General features: G+C 52.3%; 9 protein-coding genes across 9 annotated transcripts; 6 read left to right on the top strand and 3 right to left on the bottom strand.

The window, feature by feature from the left end:
* Positions 1–896: 896 nt before the first annotated feature.
* A1O5_10333 (uncharacterized protein) lies at positions 897–5563 on the top strand (the record flags this gene model as incomplete). Its single annotated transcript, XM_007750909.1, has 3 exons — positions 897–1160; positions 1209–3692; positions 3749–5563. The coding sequence occupies 3 exons, from the start codon at positions 897–899 to the stop codon at positions 5561–5563; spliced, it is 4563 nt and encodes a 1520-aa protein (XP_007749099.1).
* Positions 5564–6390: 827 nt separating this feature from the next.
* On the top strand, positions 6391–8255 carry A1O5_10332 (uncharacterized protein; the record flags this gene model as incomplete). The annotated part of the gene is made up of 2 exons (XM_007750908.1): positions 6391–6727; positions 6820–8255. The coding sequence occupies 2 exons, from the start codon at positions 6391–6393 to the stop codon at positions 8253–8255; spliced, it is 1773 nt and encodes a 590-aa protein (XP_007749098.1).
* A 178-nt stretch (positions 8256–8433) lies between these two features.
* A1O5_10331 (uncharacterized protein) lies at positions 8434–9870 on the bottom strand (the record flags this gene model as incomplete). Its single annotated transcript, XM_007750907.1, has 2 exons — positions 8434–9694; positions 9797–9870. The coding sequence occupies 2 exons, from the start codon at positions 9868–9870 to the stop codon at positions 8434–8436; spliced, it is 1335 nt and encodes a 444-aa protein (XP_007749097.1).
* A 465-nt stretch (positions 9871–10335) lies between these two features.
* Positions 10336–12981, bottom strand: A1O5_10330 (uncharacterized protein; the record flags this gene model as incomplete). The annotated part of the gene is made up of 1 exon (XM_007750906.1): positions 10336–12981. The coding sequence occupies one exon, from the start codon at positions 12979–12981 to the stop codon at positions 10336–10338; it is 2646 nt and encodes an 881-aa protein (XP_007749096.1).
* A 995-nt stretch (positions 12982–13976) lies between these two features.
* On the top strand, positions 13977–15347 carry A1O5_10329 (uncharacterized protein; the record flags this gene model as incomplete). The annotated part of the gene is made up of 1 exon (XM_007750905.1): positions 13977–15347. One exon carries the CDS (start codon positions 13977–13979, stop codon positions 15345–15347), a length of 1371 nt encoding a protein of 456 aa, XP_007749095.1.
* A 1556-nt stretch (positions 15348–16903) lies between these two features.
* A1O5_10328 (glucan 1,3-beta-glucosidase) lies at positions 16904–19561 on the top strand (the record flags this gene model as incomplete). Its single annotated transcript, XM_007750904.1, has 1 exon — positions 16904–19561. The coding sequence occupies one exon, from the start codon at positions 16904–16906 to the stop codon at positions 19559–19561; it is 2658 nt and encodes an 885-aa protein (XP_007749094.1).
* A 972-nt stretch (positions 19562–20533) lies between these two features.
* A1O5_10327 (uncharacterized protein) lies at positions 20534–21334 on the top strand (the record flags this gene model as incomplete). The annotated part of the gene is made up of 1 exon (XM_007750903.1): positions 20534–21334. The coding sequence occupies one exon, from the start codon at positions 20534–20536 to the stop codon at positions 21332–21334; it is 801 nt and encodes a 266-aa protein (XP_007749093.1).
* A 993-nt stretch (positions 21335–22327) lies between these two features.
* A1O5_10326 (uncharacterized protein) lies at positions 22328–23215 on the top strand (the record flags this gene model as incomplete). The annotated part of the gene is made up of 3 exons (XM_007750902.1): positions 22328–22438; positions 22671–22798; positions 22909–23215. The coding sequence occupies 3 exons, from the start codon at positions 22328–22330 to the stop codon at positions 23213–23215; spliced, it is 546 nt and encodes a 181-aa protein (XP_007749092.1).
* Positions 23216–23974: 759 nt separating this feature from the next.
* A1O5_10325 (uncharacterized protein) lies at positions 23975–25099 on the bottom strand (the record flags this gene model as incomplete). Its single annotated transcript, XM_007750901.1, has 1 exon — positions 23975–25099. The coding sequence occupies one exon, from the start codon at positions 25097–25099 to the stop codon at positions 23975–23977; it is 1125 nt and encodes a 374-aa protein (XP_007749091.1).
* Positions 25100–25117: the final 18 nt, after the last annotated feature.

Below are 25117 nucleotides of genomic sequence, written 5' to 3'. Positions count from 1 at the left end.
AAGTACAGGAGGTACAGTACCCAGCAAAAGAACCTCAGTAGGTGCACCCTAGAAACGAGAACGCTGCAACATTGCTCCACGCACTTCGGAGAGTGTGGACTGGGGTCATGCATGAGGTCCAGGTTGGGCGAGTACGAGGTAGACGGGGCACCTCGAGCCAGCTCGAGCCCACTATCCCTAGCACAATTTCGTCTTCGTGCACCGGGGTTCATTAGGCCCACCAGGCTGGTGAGGCCTAGCTCAAGTGCCAGACCAGGGACTTGCAGTAGCTGATGGGGCCAGAGCATGTGGTGGTGGAGCAGGATCCCTCGGTCAAGTTTGAGTAACGCATTGGAAGGTGGCCACAGAGCCGCATCTGCAAGAAGAAACCCTCCTTGCTCTCCCTCCTGGATCCTTCTCTAGCCTCTCAACTTTATTATTGCAGCCAACCGCGGCCTTGATTGATCCTCCATCACAGCCAGACGAGGCCGGCCACCGATGGCTGAGCGCCCGCGCCTCGACAGCCAAAAACATGCTGCAGCTCTGCATTACGTGGCCGACAACCGCTGGCTTTCCTAACTAGTATGTTTCTGCCGGAGGCATCGAGACACTAATGTAGCTATTCCACAAACTGTACAAGGGAACAAGCGAGGGCGCTGGGACCCTTACGTACTGGGTACTTCTCCTTTGGCCCTGGATGAAACTGGTTGGACTGTTCTCGGCCAGGTCATACCGAGGGAGGCGTTAAGCGACTGCAGTTCCAGGCTACGCCCAGTGGAATGTCCCTTCGCGTGACAGTTGAATGCAGCCTTTTGAAAGACGAAAGACGAAAAGCTTGGTCAAGCTCTGCACCCAGTCACTGTGAAGCGTCGTTTTTGAGAGCACCTTCCGTTTGAGACCGTACCGTCGAGTATACCATGGCGAGCGTTACGCCCTCTGAGCAGTCCTTCAAACAGATGTGGGATGACGCAGAACAAAGGTTCCTCAAGATCACCAAGACGTCGCTGAGATCGTCGCCGAAAAAGAGCCTGAACGATGTGATTCAGGAACTCGAGACTCGATACAATGAGTCTGGTTCCGCGGACGACGAACGCAACAAGCCGCGAGCCAAAGAACTGGTCGAGAATGTCCTCAACTGCATCAAACTCCTGGGTGGTATCGCCGCACAAGGCGCCTCCATCGTACGTAGCTAGCCCACTCCTTGGGTACTGTCACTGACCTTCGCAAAGGTATTCGGGCCTGCAAATCTTTGTTATAGCGCCGTATCCTTTCTCATCGACATCCCCTCCCAAGTAAGCTCGCTGTACGAAGGGCTCGCAGACCTCTTTCAAAGAATCTTCACCTTCCTCAAAACGTTTCGGATCTATCAGAGGATAGAGGATTTTGCCGATGTGGACCTGGAGTTAAAGCAAACTACCCACAAGCTCATGATCAGCTTCGTGACAATCTGTGCTCTTTCGATCAAAGTGCTTGGCCCCTCGAAGTTACGCAAGGTAAAGATAGCTGCCAAACTCATCCTCTTCGGGGACGACTCCGGCGTCGGGGCCGAGCTCTCCAAGTTCAAGAAGCTAGTTGAAGCAAACTCGCAGATTTCCGATGCTGTCACTCTGGAAGTAGTGCTGAAGTCCCATCACGACCTAGACAGTAAGTTGAAGGTTGTCCATGACAAGTTGATTGAAGCGTCTGAGGAGAGTGGACGAAAGCTCGTCCTTATTGCCTCCGGGGTCGATGCTTTAGTCAAGGCAGAGAACGAGCGGAAACTGGAGAAAGCTCATCAAGATCAGGTCGACACCCTGTTAAAGAAACTGTCCATAAAGATGGAGACGGTGCAGGCTTCTGAGCAGATGTATCAGAATATCAGGGCTGCTACTGTGAGGGGAACCGGCATCAGTTGGCTTCAAAAGGAGCGCGATTACGAAGCCTGGATTGAAATCGGCTCCAAACCGGATTCGCTCCTTCTGCTTATCGGCGGCGAGAAGTCTGGTAAATCGTTCTTGGTCTCGACGATGATAAACCAAGCTGCGTCTCAGTGCTCAGAATCGATGCAATCCTCTATGAGGGTCTCAATTGCTTACTACTACTTCCCAGAACCTGACGAAAAGCCGTCAAGAGAGACCTCCGTCAAAGATACGCAACTTCCAACAACAGCACTCAAGTCCATGGCAGTCCAGATTGCAAAGCGCAACAGCCAGTATGCCAAAGAAATGGCGACGCTTGGAGACAAGCAAGCGGCCGAGACTTGGACGGACCTGTCATGCAAGGCCCTTTGGCAGACTCTACAACTCGCCGCCCCTAAGAAGGATGCTACATATTTCCTCTTCTTCGATGGGCTTGATCATGTCGAAGAAAGCAAGGCACAGGAATTGCTCCACATTCTTCTCGATGTCAACTCCCCGAGGTTGCGGATCATGGCTTCTTGCGACTCCAAGTTTGTGGACAAATACCGAAGCAAGATCGACAGTATGGGACGCAGGATTCCCCGCATTGACATGGAGCGGAACAACTGGCCAGATATCGTAGCCTATGTTGAATACAACATGAAACACAACAATCTACTTCAGGGGAAAGAAGAGGAGACCGTCGAGCTTTTGAACTACGTAAAGGACAGAGTCCCGGAGCTTTCAAATGGGAGCTATGATACCCTTCGGCGCCTTCTTGATGAAGTCAAAGGAGCGATCTCGGCAGACAAATCTCATGACGAAATCCGAGCATACCTCGATCATGATGCGAAGCAAACTGAACCGCTTGTCGCACGGAGAACCCTCGACAGTCTCAACGCTGCATTGGAGCCGCACGAAATCACTCAGCTGAACGAACTGCTGGCCTGGGTTATCTACGGCGTAGCATGGTTCAAGCCACATCATCTGAAGGGGGTGTTGGTACTTTTTTATGGTCGAACACCAGCCAAAACAATCGAAGACAAACTCGACGGTGTATACCGGAAAGTTCTCAGAGTCGACTCGGATGGGGACGTCGTCGTCGACTCTGAAATTGAGAAACTCCTGACTCCGGTCCCGCGTGTCCGTTCCAGCAAGGATGCTGTGGATGATGCCAAACCTTTGATCTCGATGACCATCACAATCAACCGGGTAGATGTGGACACGGTCCGACGATTCTTGTGGGACTTGAGCGAGAAGGCCAACTTTGGCAAGAGCTTGCCATTTGATGCTCTCGTCCCGGTGGCCGAGGCCCTGGTGAAACCAAGAATAAGTGCGAACCGCGCAGACGGTCAGCTCACGATGGTAAGGCGATGCATGAAATTACTCATGGCTGATCCTGACTCGAGAACGGAATGTCTCATCTCGTACGTCCTTAAATACCTTCCTCAGCATCTGCAGAAATTGCGCGGGCATGTAGATGAAGACGATATCGACATGACAGAGAGAAAAGAGATTGGCCAGGCTTTAGTGAGTCTCTTGTTTGATACCGAATTCATTGAAAAACACTGGATTCTTGGTGAGAACCTCGAAGTAGAATGGCTGCGTGCAGACTTTTTAGGGACCACTTTGCCCGCGTGGCTGCGTGATAGCGCGACAGCGGATGGTTTGTTATACAGGTACAGACAATGGGTGGAGCAAGCTGTACTGAGGGCGAACCCAGGGGTTGTAGCTCTGAAGGACATTACTCTCATGGTTGGTAGGCGTTGGCTCTGTGACAGGAAATGGGACAACATTGAGGGAATGGTACATTGGATGCTGTCTTACCTCGACTCGGTATGATTCCTCTTCCCTACCTTTCCAGTTGCAGCCGAGAATTTATGACAAATTAGGAGAACACCCAAGTTGCGGGTGTTGCGAGAGCTTCAGCCGAAACATACGAAGATACCAACACTGATAATGGCACGCAGAAGGAAGACGGCACTTCTGTCGCTGGCTCGTCGGATGAAGAGCAGTCAGAGGTGTCAAAACAGATATCTCGGGCTGCTGATTGGGTTGAAAGGGAGCTCAAGGTTGGACACAAAAACTCACTTTGGTACGAGCGCCTCGGACAATCGTTTCTGGCTTTTAGCATGACAGGCGCAGCAAAAGAATCATATCAGCAGGCGCAAAACATGCCGAATGCTCACTGGAAATGCGGCGAAGGCCTTGCCCTCGTATACGAATCCGAGGGGAGCCTGCAATCTGCTGTGAATGAAGTGACGGCTGTGATGACCCAGCTGGAGAGTTTGCCACTGGAGGAAAACGAAACCAATATCGTTACCAATCTTCGGCGTCTGGGAGGCTGGCAAGTTCAACTTGGCCACAATGAAGAAGCGATTTCAGCATACCGAGAGGTGGTGGAGCTTGATCTTTATGACTACGAGACGTGTTGGACGCTTTTAGGCTTACTCGTCCAGTGTCAACGAGCCCAAGAGGCTCTGGAGCTGCTGACCCGCATGGCTGATCAAAATGGCAGGGAGAGTGGCGGTACTCGCTTAGGGGAACTGTTGCTGAGTTTCTCCTCCGAGGACTTGGACTCATTCGACACAATCTTCAGCGTGACACGACGCGAAAAGCTTTTCAAGACACTCCTGGAGACCATGCTCCAAGCAGTTCAACTTGCTCGGAAGAAGGAGGACGAATCTTCACTTGCGTATCTTCTATTCTTCTACGGAGTGGCAATCGCCCACCCCAACTACGAAGATAGACGTCCAGACGAGGCTCTTCGTTATTGGGAGGAACTTTGTCGCATGGGGTTTGGGAAGTACGGCACCTGGGTCGACACCGCTGTGAGCCTGGCCGCCCGATTCGTCTCTGCCCACCATTTTTCACAGGCCTTAGCGGCGCACCACGAGGGAAAGGACTCCACCTTTCATATCTCCAACATCGAAGAACTCATCCAACGGGTCCGTTCTGCCTGGTTCTACGACCACTATGGGATGGAGGACAAAGTGCGAACGTTCCTTGGCAGCTACTATGCGCAGTCGGGACAGAAACAGCAAGCGAGACTGGTTCTCAAGAACGACATGAGGGATGCTCTGCTTCTCTTATCTGATGATGACCCGGACAACGACTGGCAGGGGTATATCGCCATGGCGGAGGTATTGATGCATGCCGGCGACGACCTCAATTCATTGAGCGCTTGGTCACTGCTCACCCCCCAGAATCTGGGTGAGGAGTCAGCTGGAGAAGAAATCACTGGCGGAGGAGACTGTCTCTTCAGTTGCGACGGCAGTTGCGGCCGTAAGTGGTCCTACGCTGATGACATGTATATGTGCAAAATCTGCCCGGACGTCGAATTAGACGCTGGCTGTTTGGAGAAGCTCAAGAAGGGTACGCTGAATCGGTATATTTGCGACGCCAGCCACGACTGGCTGCACGTCCCGAGCTGGTCTTACGACAATTACATGGAGGTAGGCAAAGGGAAGGTGGTTGTGGGGGGAGAACTGGTTGACGGGAGACGAGTCGGTGGAGAAAAGGTTCCGATCAATGTCTGGATTCAGGGGATCTATGACGAGTGGGGGATACCGAAACCCGAGCAGGACGAGACTGAGCCTGCGCCTGCTCCTGCGCCTGAACCTGCGCCTGAACCTGCGCCTGAACCTGCGCCTGAACCTGCGCCTGAACCTGAGGAGGCTACGGTGACGAAAGTCGAAGTGGACTAGTTCTCCAGACAAACTCAACCAAGCATTGGGTAAATATCTCCTGCCCCTGTGAAATGCGTTATTTGTCCTCAAAAGAGCTGACTGGATGCATACAGAGATGCGGCAAGTTGAGATACTTATGAGTAGACGAGATATCTCGCAACTTCATTGCAAGACAGAGGCCGATGCAGATGAACCTGCTGCTCAACAGGAAGTCTGCGATTTGAGAGGTCCCTTCTGTGGCTAATAGATCATGGTCGACAAACACCAATCAGGCGTGCAGGTTGTAGCGCCCTTCGTGCCCGGTGACTCATGTACATCTCTACCACTGTAGTCTCTGGAGCTGATGATGCGTAAGGTTGCAAGGCTACACGACCGTGAGAGGACGAGGCTACGAGGCTAATCCAGCCTTGTGGGAGGGCAAGGCCAAAAAAACCTCCAATTTCTGGTTTCTTCGCCAGAACTTTCTTAACATCAGGCACCAAATCGGGGCACATACACCTTGGCCTTCATGGTAAAACCGAAAACATATTTGATTTTATCAGTCCCACAGACACATGTGCCCGCCCCATTGATTATGATTCCCGTACAATATCCCCCAATGTAAGTGCCGTTAGCCGAATTCTGACGCGTTTGGTATGGGGGAAACCGGCCAAACTCCGCCTCCACTCTCAATAGCCGTGGCAGAGCCCTTTCAATGAGATGATCCAGATACTCGAATGAACGGACCATGAGCCTCCTGAGCACCAAGAACCGTCTCCGGTGAACATCGAAAAATTGGCTGGATTGGAGGGAGGTCGTTGGGATTGCAAGAATCGACACCTCCGGTAATTGATTCCCTCTCGATCATGGAAGACAACCTGGATCGCACGTCATTCCTCCCTTCCCACACGGGGCCCCATGTCTTTCCCAACAGTCCGTTCTTCAGCAAGCTTCTGCGCCACGCGCGGCGTGGTCGTGTCGCGGTGCGAGACGTCGATCTCGGACTCGAAAAGACGTATACCGAAATCCTCTCCGATGCGCTGTCCTTCAGAGCCGTGATCGAGCGGTCCCTGACCGACCAGCAGCTCAAGGCCCTTCACCGTGGGGACGAAGTTTACATTGGCGTTTTAGCTGCTGGGGGATATGAGTTCACCGTTGCCGTGCTGGCGGTGCTTGGTATTGGTGCTGCCGTGGTTCCCATTGGTAAGTTGCGGTGATCAATTAACGTTCTTTTTGTGTCGCCAGACTCTGGCGGCAATGTTGCGAGTAAGTCTCTAACTCGAAGATTGTATAAGCTACCTCCGCCCCTGTGGCTGAAGCTTCCTACTTTGTCACAAAATCAAGACAAGCACTGCTTCTTGTGAGTGCAGAGGTCATGCAGCATGGGCGAGACATCCGGCAAAACATCCGCCTCGCCACTGGCATCGACATCCCGATGCTCACGATCTTGCCCACCCTCCCAAAATCTTCGACGTTCTCTGCATTTGACATGGTCCTCTCTTCAAATCGTCACTTGGACGACAACGCCCCAGGAGTGGTGATATTCACATCTGGCACCACAGGTCGGCCCAAGGGCGCCGTTATGCGCCGCTCGTACACGCACGAAACTGCTCTAGCTATCGGTGAAGGCTACGACGTCTGTCACACCGATGTGCTTCTGCACGTTCTCCCAGTCCACCACACCACTGGGCTCCAAACGTCCTTCTTTGTCTTCCTAGTTGCCGGCGCCTGCATCGAGTTTAAGCGCGGCTCATTTGACCCCGACTGGGTATGGAAGCGATGGCTGGCCGGAGGCTTGACTGTATTTTCTGCTGTGCCAACCATCCTTTTGCGGTTGAAATGGCACTATGAGAAGCACATCGCCCACCTGCCACCTGCAGACCGGCAACGGTACGACGACGCAGGAAACGCTTTCCGTGACATCATGTGCGGCTCGAGCGCGTTACAAGACCCCGTGCAAGAGTTTTGGACGGCGTTGCGCAGAAACCGGCCCATACTCACCCGGTACGGCGCTACCGAATTCCCTGGCTGCCTGAAAGTGCCAGCGAACGCGGGAGACCTCCCCAAGGGCTGTGTCGGGCTCCCCGTGCCCGGCGTGGAACTGAAACTGTCCGAGGGCGACGAGGGTGAACTTCTCGTCCGCTCACCGTACATGTTCTCCAAATACCTTTTCGACACCGAAGCCACCCGGAAAGCGCACGACGCTGACGGCTTCTTCAAGACGGGCGACATCCTTCGCCGCGAGGGACAGTACTATTTCGTCGTTGGCCGCGCCTCGGTCGACATCATCAAGTCGGGAGGGTACAAGATCTCTGCCATCGACGTGGAGAGAGCGTGTCTGAAGCTGCCGTATGTGAGCGAGGTGGCGGTGCTAGGCGTCGAGGATGAGGAGTTTGGACAGCGCGTCGCTGCCGTGGTCGCCGTCAAGTCGACGTCTGATTCTGGAAAAGACTCCAACAACAGCGACCACAACGGTGACAGCAACATCAATAATGAGCGCCAGTTGCTGACGATCGATCGCCTTCGAGCAGACCTCAGGGCTGACCTGACGCCGTATAAACTACCGACTCTGCTGCGCGTCGTGCAGGGCGAGCTGCCCAAGGGCGGCACAGGGAAAGTGCAGAAGAAAATCCTAGGACCGCAGATGTTCCAGCCAGGCTGGAGGACGGACACCGATGTGCAGTTTTGGGATCCCAAGAGGAATACTTATAGAGGAGGGGCGAAGCTATAAATACATGGGACTGAGGTTCTCCGCGCAGTCTGGAAGAAAGTGGAAGGCGCAAGGCTTGTTTGGGAGGGGGAACACCTCAATGCACACAAAACCACAACCCCCCCTGTATAGAGAGAAAGAATGAGAGAATGTCATATACCAGCCATCTCCATCTCATCATCTGCTCTCCAGTTGATATTCATACAATCTTAATCCCCCTACGTCCTTCGACAGCATTAAACCCCACGCCTCTAAGATTCCAACTTCCCTCCGCCTGCTCTACCGACATGGTGTTCCCGCCTCGATCTGTCGCTTTGCTCCAAATGCTCACATCGTCGCCCGGCTCACAAGGAATATGGACATCCCATAGAGCCCAGGCGAACTTCGCCCTCCCGGCCTTGTCTTTTCCCGTGTCGTTGCTATTGCCCGGGTGGCGGGTGTTATAGTATTCGTCTCCACCGTCCGAGATGCTCGCCTCATACCACGTGTGGCCCTTGTCGAGGCTGATCTCGACTTTGACCACGGGCCCATCTTTTCCCTTGGGGATAGCGTATCCCTTGACATGCACGCATCCGTTTCCATCCCTTGAAACCACGTCACGGTCTCGCCCCGGCACAGCCACGACGGAATTGATCGGGTTGTCAATCATGGCTGGGACATGATCCCACAACTCGTCCCTTCCTCCCTCGTTCGCTTTCTCTGTGCTGTTATCCGCCTCAGTCGGGAGAATCTTGTAGTCGCGTCGCTGGTAGTGGTTGGTGCTCTCCTCGCCGGCGACCACGATGGAGTCGAGCCATTTGACGCTCCGCGCACCGATGACGCCGGGGATGATGGCGCGCACTGGGAAGCCGTGCCGCGCGGGCAGGGCTTCACCGTTCATGTGTGTCGCCAGGAGACATTCCCGCTCCGGATCGAGCGCGAGAAACAGCGGCACCGAGGAGCCGTAGTAGTCGTCGTCCTGGGTGGGTTGCGTGGTACACGCGAACTGGACATGTAGTCCCTCGTACTGAGACTCGAATTCTTCATCATGCTCCATATCCTCATTGTCGCCGTCGGTCTGGCGCGGTGTGAGAGGTCTCAGACCAGCGTGGACCAACACGTCCCTCACTCTCACCCCCGTCCACTCGGCGTTCATAGCCGCTCCATCTCCCCAATCCAATCCACTCACCTCGCCCAGCCGCTCCTGCATCTCATGCCGTCTGTTACCCGCACATTGCAGCGCACAGGTGATACTGACCCGGTCAAATTTAGTGGACAGGTCAGAGAGCGTAAGGACAGTGCTGAGGGGTTGGGGAAGGATATATTTGGAGTTGGGGGCGGATGACAGCGAAGAATCGGATTTTATTGTGAGGCGATGAGTTGATGCGTCGAGGTGTTGTATAGGCCCATGGTTGCGGTCATAAGCCACCAGCTGTGGTTTATCTTCGGACTTGGGATTGGATTGGGAGGGCGTGAGGAAGCTGCTCGTCGAAATGGTCAGCTCCGTCCACCTTTGCATCTCTTCTGGGGGTCGAAGATCCATTCAAGGGAACCGTGCTCATTCCTTTTGCCAGTATTCTTACCTTTGGACAAGTTTGCCTGGATCTGTCTCTCGGTTGACTGGCTTCCCGACCGAGCCATCTTCGTCGGGATTCATTGGGAGTATCGTCCAACTGGAATTTGGATCTACACGAAATGGGGTTGCGCCAGAGGCTGAGCGTGCTTTTGCGGCTGTACCTAACAAGTGCTCGAACACAATAACTGCTGCGCGGAATTCGGCAGGCCTTTGATGCAGTTGATACTTAGGTGTGGTTTATATGAAATGCGTGAACGACGAGGGCATGTAGTATTCAGACATCCAGACAAAGCCATCTCCGCATCCAAGTCGTGATTGACGTCATCGAAACGTCCGGATGTTGTCATATGAAGCATTACATGCAGGATGCAGTACAGAACAAGAGAAGTGTCCCCCCGAGAGTAAAATCAAAATAGCCAGCAAAGCACAAAACGCTTGCTGGTTTCATGCTGCTTCCTCAGTAGCCAAAGTAGTATTAAACCCACCACCGGCGATACGTTTCGCACCATGTCCCCCTATGCAAAATCGTGTTCATCGTAATATGTCTCACTTCTTCCCTTTCTTCCCTTTGCCCTTTGCCGGTTCGTCAGCAGGACCCAGAATTGCATCAAAGGTGATGTTCGGATTAAGTGTAGAAGGTGGGCGCGAATTGCTGCGATAAGAAGGCGGCGTATCCATCACTTCCAGGCCTAAATTGACCGAACTTCGGTCTCGACTGATGTTGCGGAATTCCCCGGAGCCCGAAGGAGATGTCGGCCGCAGCAGTGGTGAGTGGATTGGACTGACATAAGGCGATTGTGCAGGACTCGCATATGGAGAAGCGGCGCTGACCGGCCGCTGCTGAAGGCCATTGCCATCCACTCGATGGAATGTGTCCACCATCCCTTCTTGAGGTGATTGTTCCAACCATCTTGTGGCTGCTGTCCAGCAATGACTTCGTCGATAGATCCCTTCAACACTGTGGTCGATCAGGTCAGCTGGAAGACTGATATAACCACCGCCACTGGCTACATTGTACCACGCTCGAGATGTGGATTGATCTTCCTTCATCCACGGCCTCCCTCCTCTTGGCGCGACGCACAGGAAATACTCAACGCCTTCTGTATGCCTGAGATCCCTGGCGTCCACCACGGTCATTGGAAGAGCCTGGAGGACTGCATACATGAAGAGCCATTGCCCACATCGGGCATCTACGACCTGATCAAGGGTTTTCGCTCGGCCAAGCTGGCGTTCATAACTGAAAAAGTCTTGGATAAAGGTGCTCGCAACGATCGATTCACGGTTGTAGGCTCCCAAAAGCACTTCATTGATCTCGTTCTCTTTGAGCCTCTTGCTCTGCGCTGCCGATTTGTCGGATATGACCACATGGCGGCGGTTGAAACTGTTCGAAAATTGGGGAATTAACGGTGTATCGAATGGGATGGGGGGAATAACGGGCGGAGTCGCTCGGTCATATTCACTCTCAACTCTTCGGAGTGCGTGTTGTATAGTTTCATTTTGATCATTGGTTTCGGCATCATCGGCCATTGGTGCCATATCCGCAGTTCGGGTTGTGATTGCTGAGCGGTCTACCAGGATGTCGTACAAATCTGTAAAGTCTTTGTACAGCTCCTGAAGTAATATCCGGTTCAACCCACTTTCTTCGAAATTGTTCTTCTTCGAGGATGCTTTGGGGGGCCAAGCACCGTATCTCCGGCGTAGGTAGGCCATGGTGAACCGTCTGAAGTCAAGAAAAGCGGTCTTCCACTCCTTAAACCGGATCAGCTTGGCTTCTGTTGATGTCTGCGAGTTGGCAATTCCAGCAAACATGGAGGGAAAGTCAAAGTCTTCGAGTTTACTCTTGACTGTCAAGAGTCTTTGCTCAATGTCAATTTGGGCTCGCTCAAGGCGGTTGATTGTGACCGGCGACATTTTTTCGTATTTGGGACTTTTTATTGACTTGATATCCGCCAGACGGCCGACCGCGTGGCAGAATCCTTCATTGTATAACGGCCATGATTTGAGATGTTCCCCGAGGACTATAGCCTCGATGGTCTTTTCACGACTGGACCTCACATCCGCCAGTCGGAGCTCGTCACAGTATCGCGAGAAGCTGTTATAAGGAACATCCCCCCATGTAGACCCGTCGGCATTGCTGAAGGAAAACCTCTTGAGAATACTGCTTATTCCCATGAAGATGGAAAACAAGGTCACTTGTCTGGGAGTTGCGATCAATGCGCCGCCAGTGAGGAAGGCAAAGAAATTGCGATACAGGACCACAAGTTCGAGATCATCTCCGTGCGGCTCTGATCCCGGCTGAGATACATCTGCTTCGAATGCTAGAGGCAGATAGACATGCTTCTCCTGGTCGAGTGAGGTGATAATGTTGGGTACTGAAAAGTTCATTGGGCGGTAGATTGAGCTCTCCTGAGAGGGAGGGCGTACCTGTCTTGGACTCATGGTCATCGAGAAGGCGGTCTGCATTTGAGGGACGTCGCTGTTCCTATCGATTGGGGAGGTCGGAGACTGCATGCGAAGGTTGACGAGTGACCTCGAGTCGGCTAAGAGAGCAGAGTCAACACGAAAACAGGGGCCTTTCCCTGAAGATGGGGGATAAAGATATATCACTGTATCACCACGATCATTCCAAAGCTCAAGCACCCTCTCGCCCTTCAATAGCGGCGCCAGGTCGTACGCCACATGTTCCCGCAATCCCGCAATCCACGCCATGGACGCCCCTTGCCCGTCATCAAATTTATGTCTGTCTGATTTGCCATGGAGCCAGCTCTTCTTCTTTGCGATTTTTGCCGAAGGAGGCGTCGCAGGGTGGCCTGGGGAGCCGGTCGCACCAGGTGGGATTAGCAAGTTGGGGGTCTGAGGCCGGCTCCTACTGGTCTCCCTGCTCCGCGCAAGACTATGCGGACTGCTATTTCTACTTCCAGGCATGCTGTCGGGTCCGCTAAGATGACTGCTTGGGGGGCGCACTGCCCCAGACTCGGAGAGAAGAGGAGGGGGAGCAAGTGGAGACAAGCCGTCGTTGAGATCGATCTCGGAGGAGGAGGTAATGCGATGCTTGTGCAGTTTATGGGATATCGAGTGGCTAGACGACTGAGGCGGTATGTGAGGAGAAGTCGCAGTCGCAGGCGGCGCAGCACCGGTCTTGTCGGCGGCGTCGCGCGAGAGAGAAAATAAGGATGATAGTCGTTTTGCCATTGTGGTGTATTGGGCGCTTAAGCAACAAGCAGATTCCTCAAGAGATTGAATATATTCTCTTCCCTTCCAATCTAGCGAACGATTGTAGCGTAATTCAGCTCTTTTAGCGAGTGGTCGTCATGGCCCCAGTTCACTTGCGCCCGTGAAAGATGGCTTAGCTCTCGATGTTGCTAAATACGGCTCAGTGTGCTGTCGTGACACCATGTTCAAGGGGGGGAGTGGGAAGGATATTCGAGGATCTAGGAGGGCCAGAGAGTTGAAAAGGAAAAGCAGCAGGTCATGCATGTTCAACCGCCCCGGAAAAGGGTTTTGCAGGGGATGACATTCGGCTGGGGTGTGCCGCGTGTATCTACTGTAGGGTGGAGTGGCCGTGGATGGGTGAGGCAAATAATAATCACAAGTAATGAGGAGGGTGGTGATGCTAGTGGCAGTGAGAATGAGCTGATAGATGGAGACTGGGCGCAAGGAGGGACAAGGATGAGGTTGTCTCTTGGAAGATGCCTGCGCGCCGTGTTGAGGTTGGAATTCAACAACTGCGCCCGTCTTGTCTTCGCTGATCAAACACTTTGTGCCTGCGTCACCCGCATTTTTCAGTCTCTGCCATTGACGTCGACATCCCCAGTTTTTAGGTGGCAGCTCTTGCCCGTTGTCGCCTAGATCAAGGGACCATCCACTGCACGCGATGCTTAAACTGCCGCTAAACTCCAGCGTAGCGACCCTCCTCCATGCCAATAAAGACAAGAAGAAGAGGGGGGGGGGGGGAAAACCATGATGACTGGGTCGCAGGCCTCAAGCAGCGAGGGAAAACCCTGATCCCTTCCTGCTGACCGTCAAAGGCGTGTTCAGGGACCATGTATGTATACCCATCTCGGAACATATATTAACTGCGGATATTATCAGATTGAGGCCAGAAATCCATTTGGAGGAATCGCCCAGAGCGGCCGTCACCGCCAATCCCTGATTTTCGGGCACATGCCGTGTCGATAGTGTCCAATATGACCCTCAGGGCGAGTTCCCGAATGGATTCTCGCAAGGTGCCCAAGAACAGGCATATTGATCTGCTCAAGGGCTGGCCACATCCCAGTCTCCTGCCCCCCCGTCAGCTGGATCAGGCTTCCGCGCATATACTATCCAATCCGTCCAATTCGGATGTGTTGTTTTATGGTCCAGACGAAGGCTATCAGCCTCTGAGAGAGGAAATTGCGAAATGGCTCAATAATTTTTACAGACCGAGCGAGACAGTCTCGAGCGAGAGGATATGTGTCAGTGGCGGTGCCAGCCAGAACCTAGCGTGTATTTTGCAGACGTTCACGGACCCGATTTATACTCGAAATGTGTGGATGGTGGCCCCGACATATTATCTGGCCTGCAGAATCTTTAACGATTCTGGTTTCGACAACAAGTTAAGAGCTGTGCCAGAGGATGCTGAAGGTATCGACCTCGACTACCTGGATCGAGGTCTTCGAGAAAGTGAGAAGCGGGCACGTGCCGACAACAACACCTCACCTCGAATTAAATCACCGAAACCATGGAGAAAGATATATAAACATATTATCTATGCGGTCCCGACCTTTGCCAATCCTTCAGGTCGAATTATGAGTTTGGGTCATCGGCGGGATTTGGTTCGCCTGGCTCGGCAATACGATGCTCTCATCGTGACGGACGACGTCTATGACATGCTTCAGTGGCCTTCCGATCCCAAGGTCGGGTCTCGCAGGATGAACACAGCTGTCCTGCCACGGATAGTGGACATTGATCTGCAACTCGATGGCGGGGTGATTGATGAATTTGGGCATGCAGTGAGTAACGGAAGTTTCAGCAAAATAGTTGCACCCGGTTGTCGAACAGGATGGGCCGAAGGTACTCCAGCGCTCGTGTATGGTCTTTCGCAAACAGGGTCAAGTCGGTCTGGAGGTGCGCCTTCTCACCTGGTTGCTTCCTTCATTTACCAGATGCTGGCCACAGGGGTTTTGCAAAACCACATCCTGCAGGAATTGCAGCCAGCTTATGCCAACCGATATCATCTAATGATGCGAGCAGTTGAGCAGCACCTCTTGCCATTAGGCCTGACCATGCCTCAAGCGAACAAGGATGTTGCGGGAGGGTACTTCATCTGGTTGACCTTGCCCGGATCTTTGAACTCGACACGCATCTACAAACGGGCATCGGAAGAAGCAAATTTGACTGTAATTGCGGGACCCATGTTCAAGGTGGATGGAGACGAACCAAACAAGGCGACAGGCTTTGAGCAGGATATCCGTTTGTGCTATGCGTGGGAAGACTTGGATGTCCTCGAGGAAGGCGTGATTCGATTGGCTCAGGTGATTGAACACGAGATGGAAGTAAACAGGTCAAGTGGAGGATGAGCTGGAGTGACAGCGGATATGAATGTTGATGGAGGATATGACTTGTCAGTGCTCTGATACGAGGTACCGGGTACCCAGTAGTTAGGTGAACGTCCAACCTGGCTGATCTGCAGCATCTTCGGCGAAGTGGCCAGCCACGAGGTCAAGCCTCGAAAACGCCACCCCCGTCACCCGAATTGATTCCTTGTCAAACGTAGCATGTTTCGGAGTGTTTCAAACCCCTGGCGTCCCATTTCGCCAATCGGATGATATGCAATTTGCCAACTTGGCTGCTTTGGAACCTTCGCTTCGTGTCATCCTCCTCCTGCTTGCTCCTTCTTCCTTGACAGCTTTCTTCCGATTCGCCACCTTTCCCAGCTCATAACTCGACGAGTGGAGAGGAAGCTGTATACGGATTAAGGAGCTTTCAGGACTGGCACACCCAACGAATCAGGTGTAAGGGATGGCTCGAGGTTGTTCGTTCCTGACTCCCCACCCACGCGGCTGCTTCTCAATGGAGCGGCGCGAAGGGCTCTAGCTTCACCGGGACAGCTGGTCCAGCAGGTAATGTCGGCAGTGAAAGATTGGAGACACTGGCTTCCTGTTTAACACTTCTCTGTTCAAGCATGCATAAGGGAGATAAAAAGGACAGCAGGAGTCCACACCGAGATGGGTCAGGGACAGTGTGGTGCGAAATTGAGACAAAGGCAAGCGACGCACCCACCGCAGCTGGCTGGCTGACGCTGTGTAAAGAGTACGTACAACTGGTCGACGCTGCTGAACTGACTGCAAAGCTCGGACGAGATTGAAAAGAAAACTGGTCTTCTCTGTGAGACTGCCGTCTGCTTGTGCTCCGGCTTCGTCGGTGTGTGAATTTGCGTGAGCGTGCGAGTTGTCTGCGCTGGGTGTGCGAACAAACGCCTGCCAGCGCATATCATCAACACCACACCCGCGCAGCCTCTCCTTCTCACTGCACCTCGCTCGTTGTCCCTTGGCATTCGTTTCTTTGGTCCTTCGCTCCCTCGATTCTCTTTGGGTGTCTTTATTCTTTTTCTTTCTTCCTTTCAGGCCGGTTCTCGTGTCCGAAGACACCTTTGTCATTCATTTGGAAAAGAGAAAGGAGCAGAGAAAGAGGGAAAGACAGAACTCGGAACAATTGCCTCTACTGACGGCTTCGCTCGTTATCGCGACCGGACCTTCCTGATCACCAATTGTCTGTTTACTTTTGTGAAAGCGGTTGCGATTGTCCTCTCACTTCTATTCACAACTGTGCGAGATCCTTTGGTCACTTGCACGGCTGGACTCGTGCCTGCCTCTTCAATTCCACCATCAGTTTCCGCGTGCGCAGTCCACAAGACCACCTCCACATCTTCCAGGTTCCTACACCTGTGTCACCACTGTCGACACGCGATCGAAAAGGCACCGACGCTGGTGATCGCTGCCTTTGATCACTGCCTCGGTCTCGTTTGTTTGGTGCTGGTCGCCTCAAAGACTATAAAAATTACCTTCGGCTCCTTGCAACCGTCTTTTCTCATCTTTTCACACAACAAAGGCCGACACCAACATCGACATCACCAATGTTGTTCCCTTTCCTTCTCCTCCTCTTACCCTGGCTCGCCAGCGCCGTGCCCAGACCCATGATCCCGGTCGAACCCCGACAGGCATCCTCCTCGTATTGGCTCTCTCAAATTCAGCGACAAGGGACTGTGGCCTACAGCTCGAACTCTGGCTACAAGATCTTCCGCAATGTCAAAGACTATGGTGCTGTCGGTGACGGTGTGACTGATGATACTGCTGCCATCAACAATGCCATCACCGATGGATCTCGATGCGGACAAGGCTGCGACAGCTCTACGACCGTTCCTGCAATTGTCTATTTCCCTCCGGGCAAATATGCTGTCTCATCCCCTGTCATTCAGCTTTACTACACCCAATTCGTCGGCGATGCCGTCAACGTTCCTACTATTCTTGCCTTGCCCAGCTTCCAAGGCTTGGCTGTACTCGATACAGATCCATACATTCCCGGCGGCAATGGTGCTCAGTGGTATACAAATCAAAATAATTTCTATCGACAAATCCGCAACTTCGTCGTCGACATCTCCCAGATGCCAGAAGACCAAGGTGCTGGTATCCACTGGCAGGTTGCGCAGGCCACCAGTCTCCAGAACATTGTTTTCAATATGCGCCCCAAGAGTCCTACGAACAAACAGCAGGGGATTTTCATGGATAATGGCTCTGGAGGCTTCATGTCAGACCTTATATTCAACGGCGGTAATTACGGTGCCTTCTTGGGCAACCAACAATTTACCACTCGCAACATGACATTCAACGGCTGCAACACTGCCATTTTCATGAACTGGAACTGGCTGTGGACGCTGAAGTCGGTGAAAATCAACGAATGTGACATCGGCATCGACATGTCCAACCTGAACAACGGAGTCAACCAGACCGTGGGCTCGGTTATCCTTCTTGACAGCGCCATGACTAATACTCCGATTGGCATCAAAACCTCGTACAACCAGACAAGCCAGCCTGCTACTGGAGGGACTTTAGCCTTGCAGAACGTCGACTTTACAGGCGTCCGGACCGCCGTTGTCGGTGCAGATGGTACTACTCCGATCCTGGCAGGCGGCATGATCGTGGGCTCCTGGGGCCAAGGCGACACCTATCGTCCTGCTGGAGGATCAACAAGTGGATCTCAGAAGGTCAAGAGAGAACCACAAGGTGGCGCTTTTCCCCCGCAACTGCCTTCGATCTCATATTACTCGACGACCACAACCACGCTCACCATATCAGCCATACCACCCCCAACACCTCCTAGTGGTGTATGGTTTACAACCACAACCGTGTATGTCACTGCGTCTCCGACATCTATTGGCGGGGCTTCAGCTTCACCAATTCCTCCGTCCAATGGTAGCACGTCCTCGACTGTATCGACTAATGCTACTGCGTCCCGGGTTACGATACCTTCATCAGCACCCCCTGGTGTATGCTCCCCAACGCCAGTAGCTCTGCAATCAGCACGCGTTCAACAACCGTTAACTGCTCCAAGTATGGCCGCATCTCTTATGGATGGTAATAACGTCTTTGAGCGCTCCAAGCCACAGTACGAGGACGTCCCGGTTTCGTCCTTCGTCAGCGTCAAGTCAGCGGGCGCCAAAGGCGACGGCGTTACTGATGATACTGCGGCAATCCAAAACATCTTCAACAAAGCCACCCCAGACCAAGTTGTTTACTTCGACCACGGGGCCTATGTCATCACTGATACTGTCATGGTCCCTTCAAACATCCGGATCACCGGAGAGATCTGGCCTCTCATCATGGCACAAGGCACGGCATTCTCAGATATTAACAATCCCAAGCCTGTTTTCCAAGTCGGAACTCAGGGGAGCGTCGGTGCTGTGGAGATGTCAGATCTTGTGTTCGAGACCCTCGGCCCTGCCCCTGGTGCTATCATGGTGCAATGGAATGTTGCGGAGTCTTCCCAAGGTTCTTGTGGCATGTGGGATGTCCACTTCCGGATTGGAGGAACTGCAGGAACGCAGCTCCAGCAAGATACATGCCAAGCTAACATCACTGGCTCCTTCGAATTCAAGCCCCAATGTGCGGGTTCCTTCTTGTTGATGCATGTCACTCAAGAAGCATCTGCCTATTTGGAAAACTGCTGGTTTTGGGTTGCTGACCATGAGCTGGACATCACTACACACAATCAGACCGACATTTACAACGGCCGTGGACTGCTTGTTGAGAGTCAAGGTCCTGTCTGGCTGTACGGAACATCGTCAGAGCACAATCAGCTCTACAACTATCAGTTCTCCAATGCTCGGGATATCTTCATGGGCGCAATCCAGACAGAGACTCCGTATATGCAGGCTACTCCCAACGCCTTGGAGGGAGGGTTTCCACCCAACTCGGCTTTCTCGGATCCCACATTTGCCGAATGTACCACTGACTCGTGCAAGAAATCTTGGGGTTTGCGAATCGTTGACTCAAGTGATATTCACATGTACGGTGCTGGCCTTTACAGCTTCTTTGACAATTACCTCCAAACATGCTTGGACACGGAGTCATGTCAAGAGAACATGGTTGACATTCAATGTTCATCCAATGTCAGCTTGTATGGCCTTACAACGAAGGCTTCCGTGAACATGGTGAACCTTGACGGTACGCCTGAGGCTGTTGGACTAGACCATGAGAACTTGTTCGGCCAGACGTTACTTCTGTTCGAGACTTGAAGGATTCAACCATTCCGGCGTGATAAAGTTGGGGGATTGTCAGGTGGAAGGCAAAAAGGCATGTGAAGCCGTTCAGAAACTAAGAACAAAGACACGAGAGTTGATCTTTTCCTGCATCTATTGGACAACGGGGAATTGGGCTCAACCATAAGCGAGCTGGTATGATTACGAGCATATGGAGTTTTAACCAGACATAAGTTTACTGTGATGGCGTCAACTTCATGATACAGGTATTGGCTGGAAGTTTCATTGTGCATAGAGATACCCCATGGCTAAGAATGTCGCTTTGGAGTCGCACTCTTGCTCTGCTTAGCTTTGAGAGACAGCATACGAATGAACTAACAATAAGGAATGGTTTTCGACGTTGACTCTGCACCTGGCCTTAGCATCCGTTTTAGATGGCGGTCTCGTCGCTTTACCTGGTCAAGCCTGGTATTTTGTGACCTGGCGAGCTGGGTCAACTTCGGCTCAGGCGGAACTTGATCTGCTCATGCTCAGGCTGCTCAGTTGGGCTGGTGGGCCCGTCTGCTCAACTCCGCATCCCTTTTCATCACCCAACATCCCTCTTTGACCATGGTAGCTTGACATGGTCGTCTACGAGGGATTCGGTTTGAGCCTAATGACAAGACGGGAGGACTCTGGCCTCTTGGCAAGGCGCCGCACGTGATGGGGCCTCCCCCCCTAGGCCCCAGCCCACGTGCGGCGTACCCAAGCCTAAAAACAGAGGGAGTTCAGTGTTTTCTAGCCGCCTAACTTCTGCTTTCAGCTTCTCACCGTGCATAACAACATCAACAAGACCGCTCTACAACTGTTGGCGTCCTATGTTCTTATCATAGACAGTCCGCCCCCTTGAGGGCCATCAAAGTGTCCACTCCATTGTGCCTTTGGTGGCCTGATACTTGCCAGTAGGCTGTCAGGCTGACGCTCCTGTTCGCTTTGTCACGAGTCGACACGGTCAATCGTCTCAGCGTCATGGTTCCAGTCGAGCCTATCAGCCTCACAGTCGGCGCCGTCGCCTTGGCCAGTCTATTTTCCCTCTGCGTACAGTGCTTTGATCTCATCGAGGTGGGAAAAAATCTTGGCTCCGACTGTGAGCTGCTGCTTACTCGACTCAGCATTGAGAAGCGGCGGCTGATGATCTGGGGCGAAGCTGTGGGCATCCTCAGACCGGATGAAGATAGAGAGCCGCTTCTTGACAAGCCGGAGACACGAGAACTCGTTAAACGAATCCTTGAGAATCTCCAGAGTCTATTCCACGAGGCTGACTCGCTAAAATCGATTTATGGTCTTGAAAAGACACCAGGAACGCAAGGCTCCTTGAATATGGTCGTCGAAGGAAGTACAGCCTGCTCTTACTCGTTCGAAAGCTCGCCATTGGTGCAATTTCAAGCACGGTTTACAGAATACTCTAGAAAAGCAGGGCTAAGGGCCAAGGCTAAATGGGCTATTCGAGATTCTAAAAAGTTTTCCGCCTTAGTCCAGAAGCTCAAGGACCTACTTGATGGTCTCGGACACATCACGACGTCCACTAGGACGGTCATACGAAGAGATCAGCTCATCAGACAAGAGACTGAGTCCATCCCTGACCTGAATATGTTGCGGGCCATTGAGAGTACATGCTCTGATAGCGACTGGAAGAGCTATGCAAGCATTTCAAGTACATACTTGCAAGATTTTGGCCGTTTATCGACCGAAAAACGCGCAGATATTCAAAACTGGGTGGAGATCAGCAAAGATCCGCCACAAACGTTCCAGAGAAGGAGAAATCTCTGAAGCCGACATTCGATAGACGACATTGGAATTGCCTCGAGATTACAATCCGATACGAATCGGTATCCTTCGCTTCAGGGTGCTAGAATAGGGCAAGATCATCGGTTGCAGTTGCTTGGTAAGTGCACAGTCTAATGGAATATGAAGCAGAAATGCTTATTCGCGAAGACAGGCCTTACGAGCATAGCCTCACGGAGATCCTCGTTCTCTGTAGTAGTAAAGCACTAGTGGCGTGGCGGGCGCCATCAGACAGGGTTTTCGACCCGGTCGCTCACATTCCCGATATTACTGCGGCCAACGGTCTCACGTGTTCCCGATTGATGAAAGCAATCACTGTTCCATCCCGTGTGACGTCGCCTTGTATCACTATATATTGCCCTCCGCGGATGAGATATGTGCATATGGCACTGGCAATTTTAAATCCACGGTCAAGTCAATCAGCATTTCGCTTCCACCTTCGATTTGACGATCGCCTCCTCGACCCGAACCACGGTATTCGATGGGATTGCTGAGAGGATGAGGGGATACTATCAGGACCTCGAGGACTCCCTCCTCACTGGTGACCCTTCCTTGAAGAGAGTCATTGAGGCCTTCGACATGAACTGGCTAGAGCAGAGGATCGATGTTCTGAGCCGACAATCCTACACGCCAATCTCGGATACTCTGGACTGGTATACCATCTTCCGTCAAAGCAAAAGATGACATAAACTGTGGTGGAATCATCATCATGGCAGGGGAAATAACTTGCCAGGACCTGCTCAACAGCCCTCCGGTGGTGCCACCGGACACCTTTAGAGATGGCAGAGTTTATCGTCTCAGAGAATTGGAGGCTCCCGGGAAGGGTTACCGGTGGAAGGCTGAACATTACTGCAATGTGTCCAATGATAAAGATTTTGATAGGCCGATGGGATAAAAGCCGCCGATGGAAACAAAGAGTACGAGTGACTATGAGATATCACAACTACCTTGACTGCCAAAGACACTACTGACACCATCATGCGTGACGAGGACCCTGCTTCTGCTACTACAAGAGCTGTTGGCCTTGTTTCCGACGCAGTGCTCCGAAGACACGATGCGCCAACTCCAGTGAACTCCCCTCAATGCTCGGTTTGTATAGCTGCCTTACTCCAATATGCCAAACTTGCTCAACAACTAAACCATAACCTAAACATGGGAATATTTCGGCGGCCAACATTGCGCATCTTGTAATTGAGGACGTCAAACTCATGTGGAGCAAGCCAGCCAACCTAGTTGGCCCTATTGTCTTAAATGTCAGTTTCCTCGGCGGAAAACCGAGACTGAGAAAAAGGTCATAGAATATGCTGATGAATGGCCGAAGTACTCTGCAAAGAACAAGGGGCAGAATCGCGGGGCGAACGTACAGTTCAAACAAGCTGAAGACGAAGATAAAGTCAATATTGCCCAGATCCGCATCCGCTTCAAACGTGGCGGCAACTGGTCCTACCGGTGAACGATGAGTGTATTCATCTGGTCATTAGCATGAACGAGATGCCCAGGCTGAAGCAGAAAACACAGAGCGAGCATCAATGAATCCTGACGTCGTGGAACCCACCAAGAAGACCAAAGACGGCATTAAACCTCCACGTTGTCCACGAGTTCGGCCATGCCCTGGGATTCATGCATGAACACCTTCGCTCTCACTTTCTGTACATGGTCAAAAACACCGACGCATTGAGGAGACGATACCCGGAGTGGACCGACGAAACCATCAGAAATAATGGCGTTGACAAAGTCATCACAGGGTCTAACGTCAAGCCTTTCGGTGTGGCTGCTGATCTGGGTTCTATCATGATCTGCCCGTTCGAACTAGGCGACCTCGAGGATGACTACACGGTCAATTGGAATACTAAGTTGTTAAACTAGGATTCGGTATATGTGAGTGATGGTACTTTGAGCCGGCATATTCTTTGGTCGAAGTTGCCCGACCCGAGCATTGAATGTAGCGACGCAAAAGAGCTGGAGCTTTCTAGGACGACGCGATGAAGGCGTGGATTTTGAGCATCAGAGAAGACTATCGTGGTGCTAGTCCGCATTGACCACTACATTTACTTGAACATACACTCCTTTACTAATGCAGATTTCACTTGTACATCGGTACCTTGAATAGCTGTGTCGCACATTCTCTGGACATTAAATCATACCCCTATATAAGGAGAGTATTGACGGCCATCGCCCTATTGGTCGTCATTGATGGCTATGTCAGGAGCAACGCTTCCCTTCACAAGTAAATCTGATATATAAAAAGGAGTCAAGAATACTGCCCCGCTCAGGGAAAGTTTCCCGGAATGCAAAGCTCTACTAGCCTGCTATGTAGCTATGTACTCGGTTTCGCCTATAGTATTTCGCAAAAGTATATTCCGTGTACATATCAAATGAGAAGTCGGATCCAGAATCGCTACAGATTCGCACACAGAACTCACTTGAACACACTAGGGAGACGACAATTAGAATGAATCTTCAATCAGCAGGTGTCGATGAAGGGTATGTTCGCTGGCCCTTCCCTCTTCTCTGCAATCGGGCTATCTGAATCTTCACAATGTCGTAGCCTTTTCAGCCCCTTCTCGCTGTGCCGTCTCTGTACTATTCTTTTTTTGCCCCTCCAGGTGTCGAGATAGATCTCATCTAGAGAGTGACCACCAGTTTCCTCCCGCTCACTGTCCCCCCGGCCAGTTTGTCCATTGCGTCTTGAATACTCTCGAGTCCCTCCCCCATGTGTTCGGGGGGAGGCATGCATTGTATCCGGTGGTCCTCCAGCGCACTCTCAAGCCAATCCCATACCTTTGGCGCAAGACCGGCGCCAAATTTGCTCACTGTTGACAGGTTTGTCACGATGGACACATCGTGAGTGGCGTACTGTTCGGCGCCTGGGAAGACGGCGGCGATGAACTTCCGACCACCACATCTGTCAAGGATTTCGCAGAGAGGTTGCAACGTCGCGGGCTTGGAGATGGCGTCGTACGCTCCCATCACCTCTTGGCCTTCACTCTTCAGGTAAGAGACCATGGATTCGACGACGCTTGGATCACCTTGATCAAAGCATTTTACCGCCCCCAACGATTTGCCGAGTTCATGGTTCCTCTGTGAGCAGATGCCGACAACGGCATAACCCGCCTGTGCTGCAAGCTGAACGCCGCAGGAGCCTACGCTGGAAGACGCACCCCAGACAATGATAGTTTTGTTTTTTTTCTCAGGCTTGTCTTTGGCAGGGGGCATATCCAATCCCAACATAACCTCTGGGAATAGACAACTAGAGGCTGTCGTCATGCCAAGCGGCAACACAACCGCGTCTTCGTAGGTCATAGCCTCAGGAATCTTTGCCACGAACGGGGAAAGTAGGACCACGTATGTTTGGAAAGAAGAGTAGGCATACACCTTTTTGCCGCGCCATTGTTCGAGGTCATCCGCAGCAAGATCCAAGTCTTTGGAATCTTTGAACCTTAGTGGCCCTGTTTGGCCGATCACACGATCGCCGACCTTGAGTCCCGCAATCCGTCCGTCTGGCTGCCCTGCAGAAGGAAGCTCAACGACCTCCCCAGCAACATCACACCCGAGGATACATGGATAACCGTCTTCCTCTGAAATTAGGATGCCGAGTCGTTGAATGGCCCAGTCGGCCGGGTTGATTGCCACGGCATGAGTTCTGATCACTACTTCGCCGGAGGAAGCAGGTGAGTATGGGGCTGGAGAGATCGTGAGAGTGGATGCTTTGGGGGATGGAAGGATCGCTGCAAGATTCGAGGGTCGCATGGCCACGTATCGATAACA

The sequence above is a fragment of the Cladophialophora psammophila genome, assembly GCF_000585535.1.
Source record: "Cladophialophora psammophila CBS 110553 chromosome Unknown aczJe-supercont1.19, whole genome shotgun sequence".
Classification (NCBI taxonomy): Eukaryota; Fungi; Ascomycota; class Eurotiomycetes; order Chaetothyriales; family Herpotrichiellaceae; genus Cladophialophora; species Cladophialophora psammophila.
Note: the sequence above shows the minus strand (reverse complement) of the source record. Positions and strands in the feature narration are given on the sequence as shown.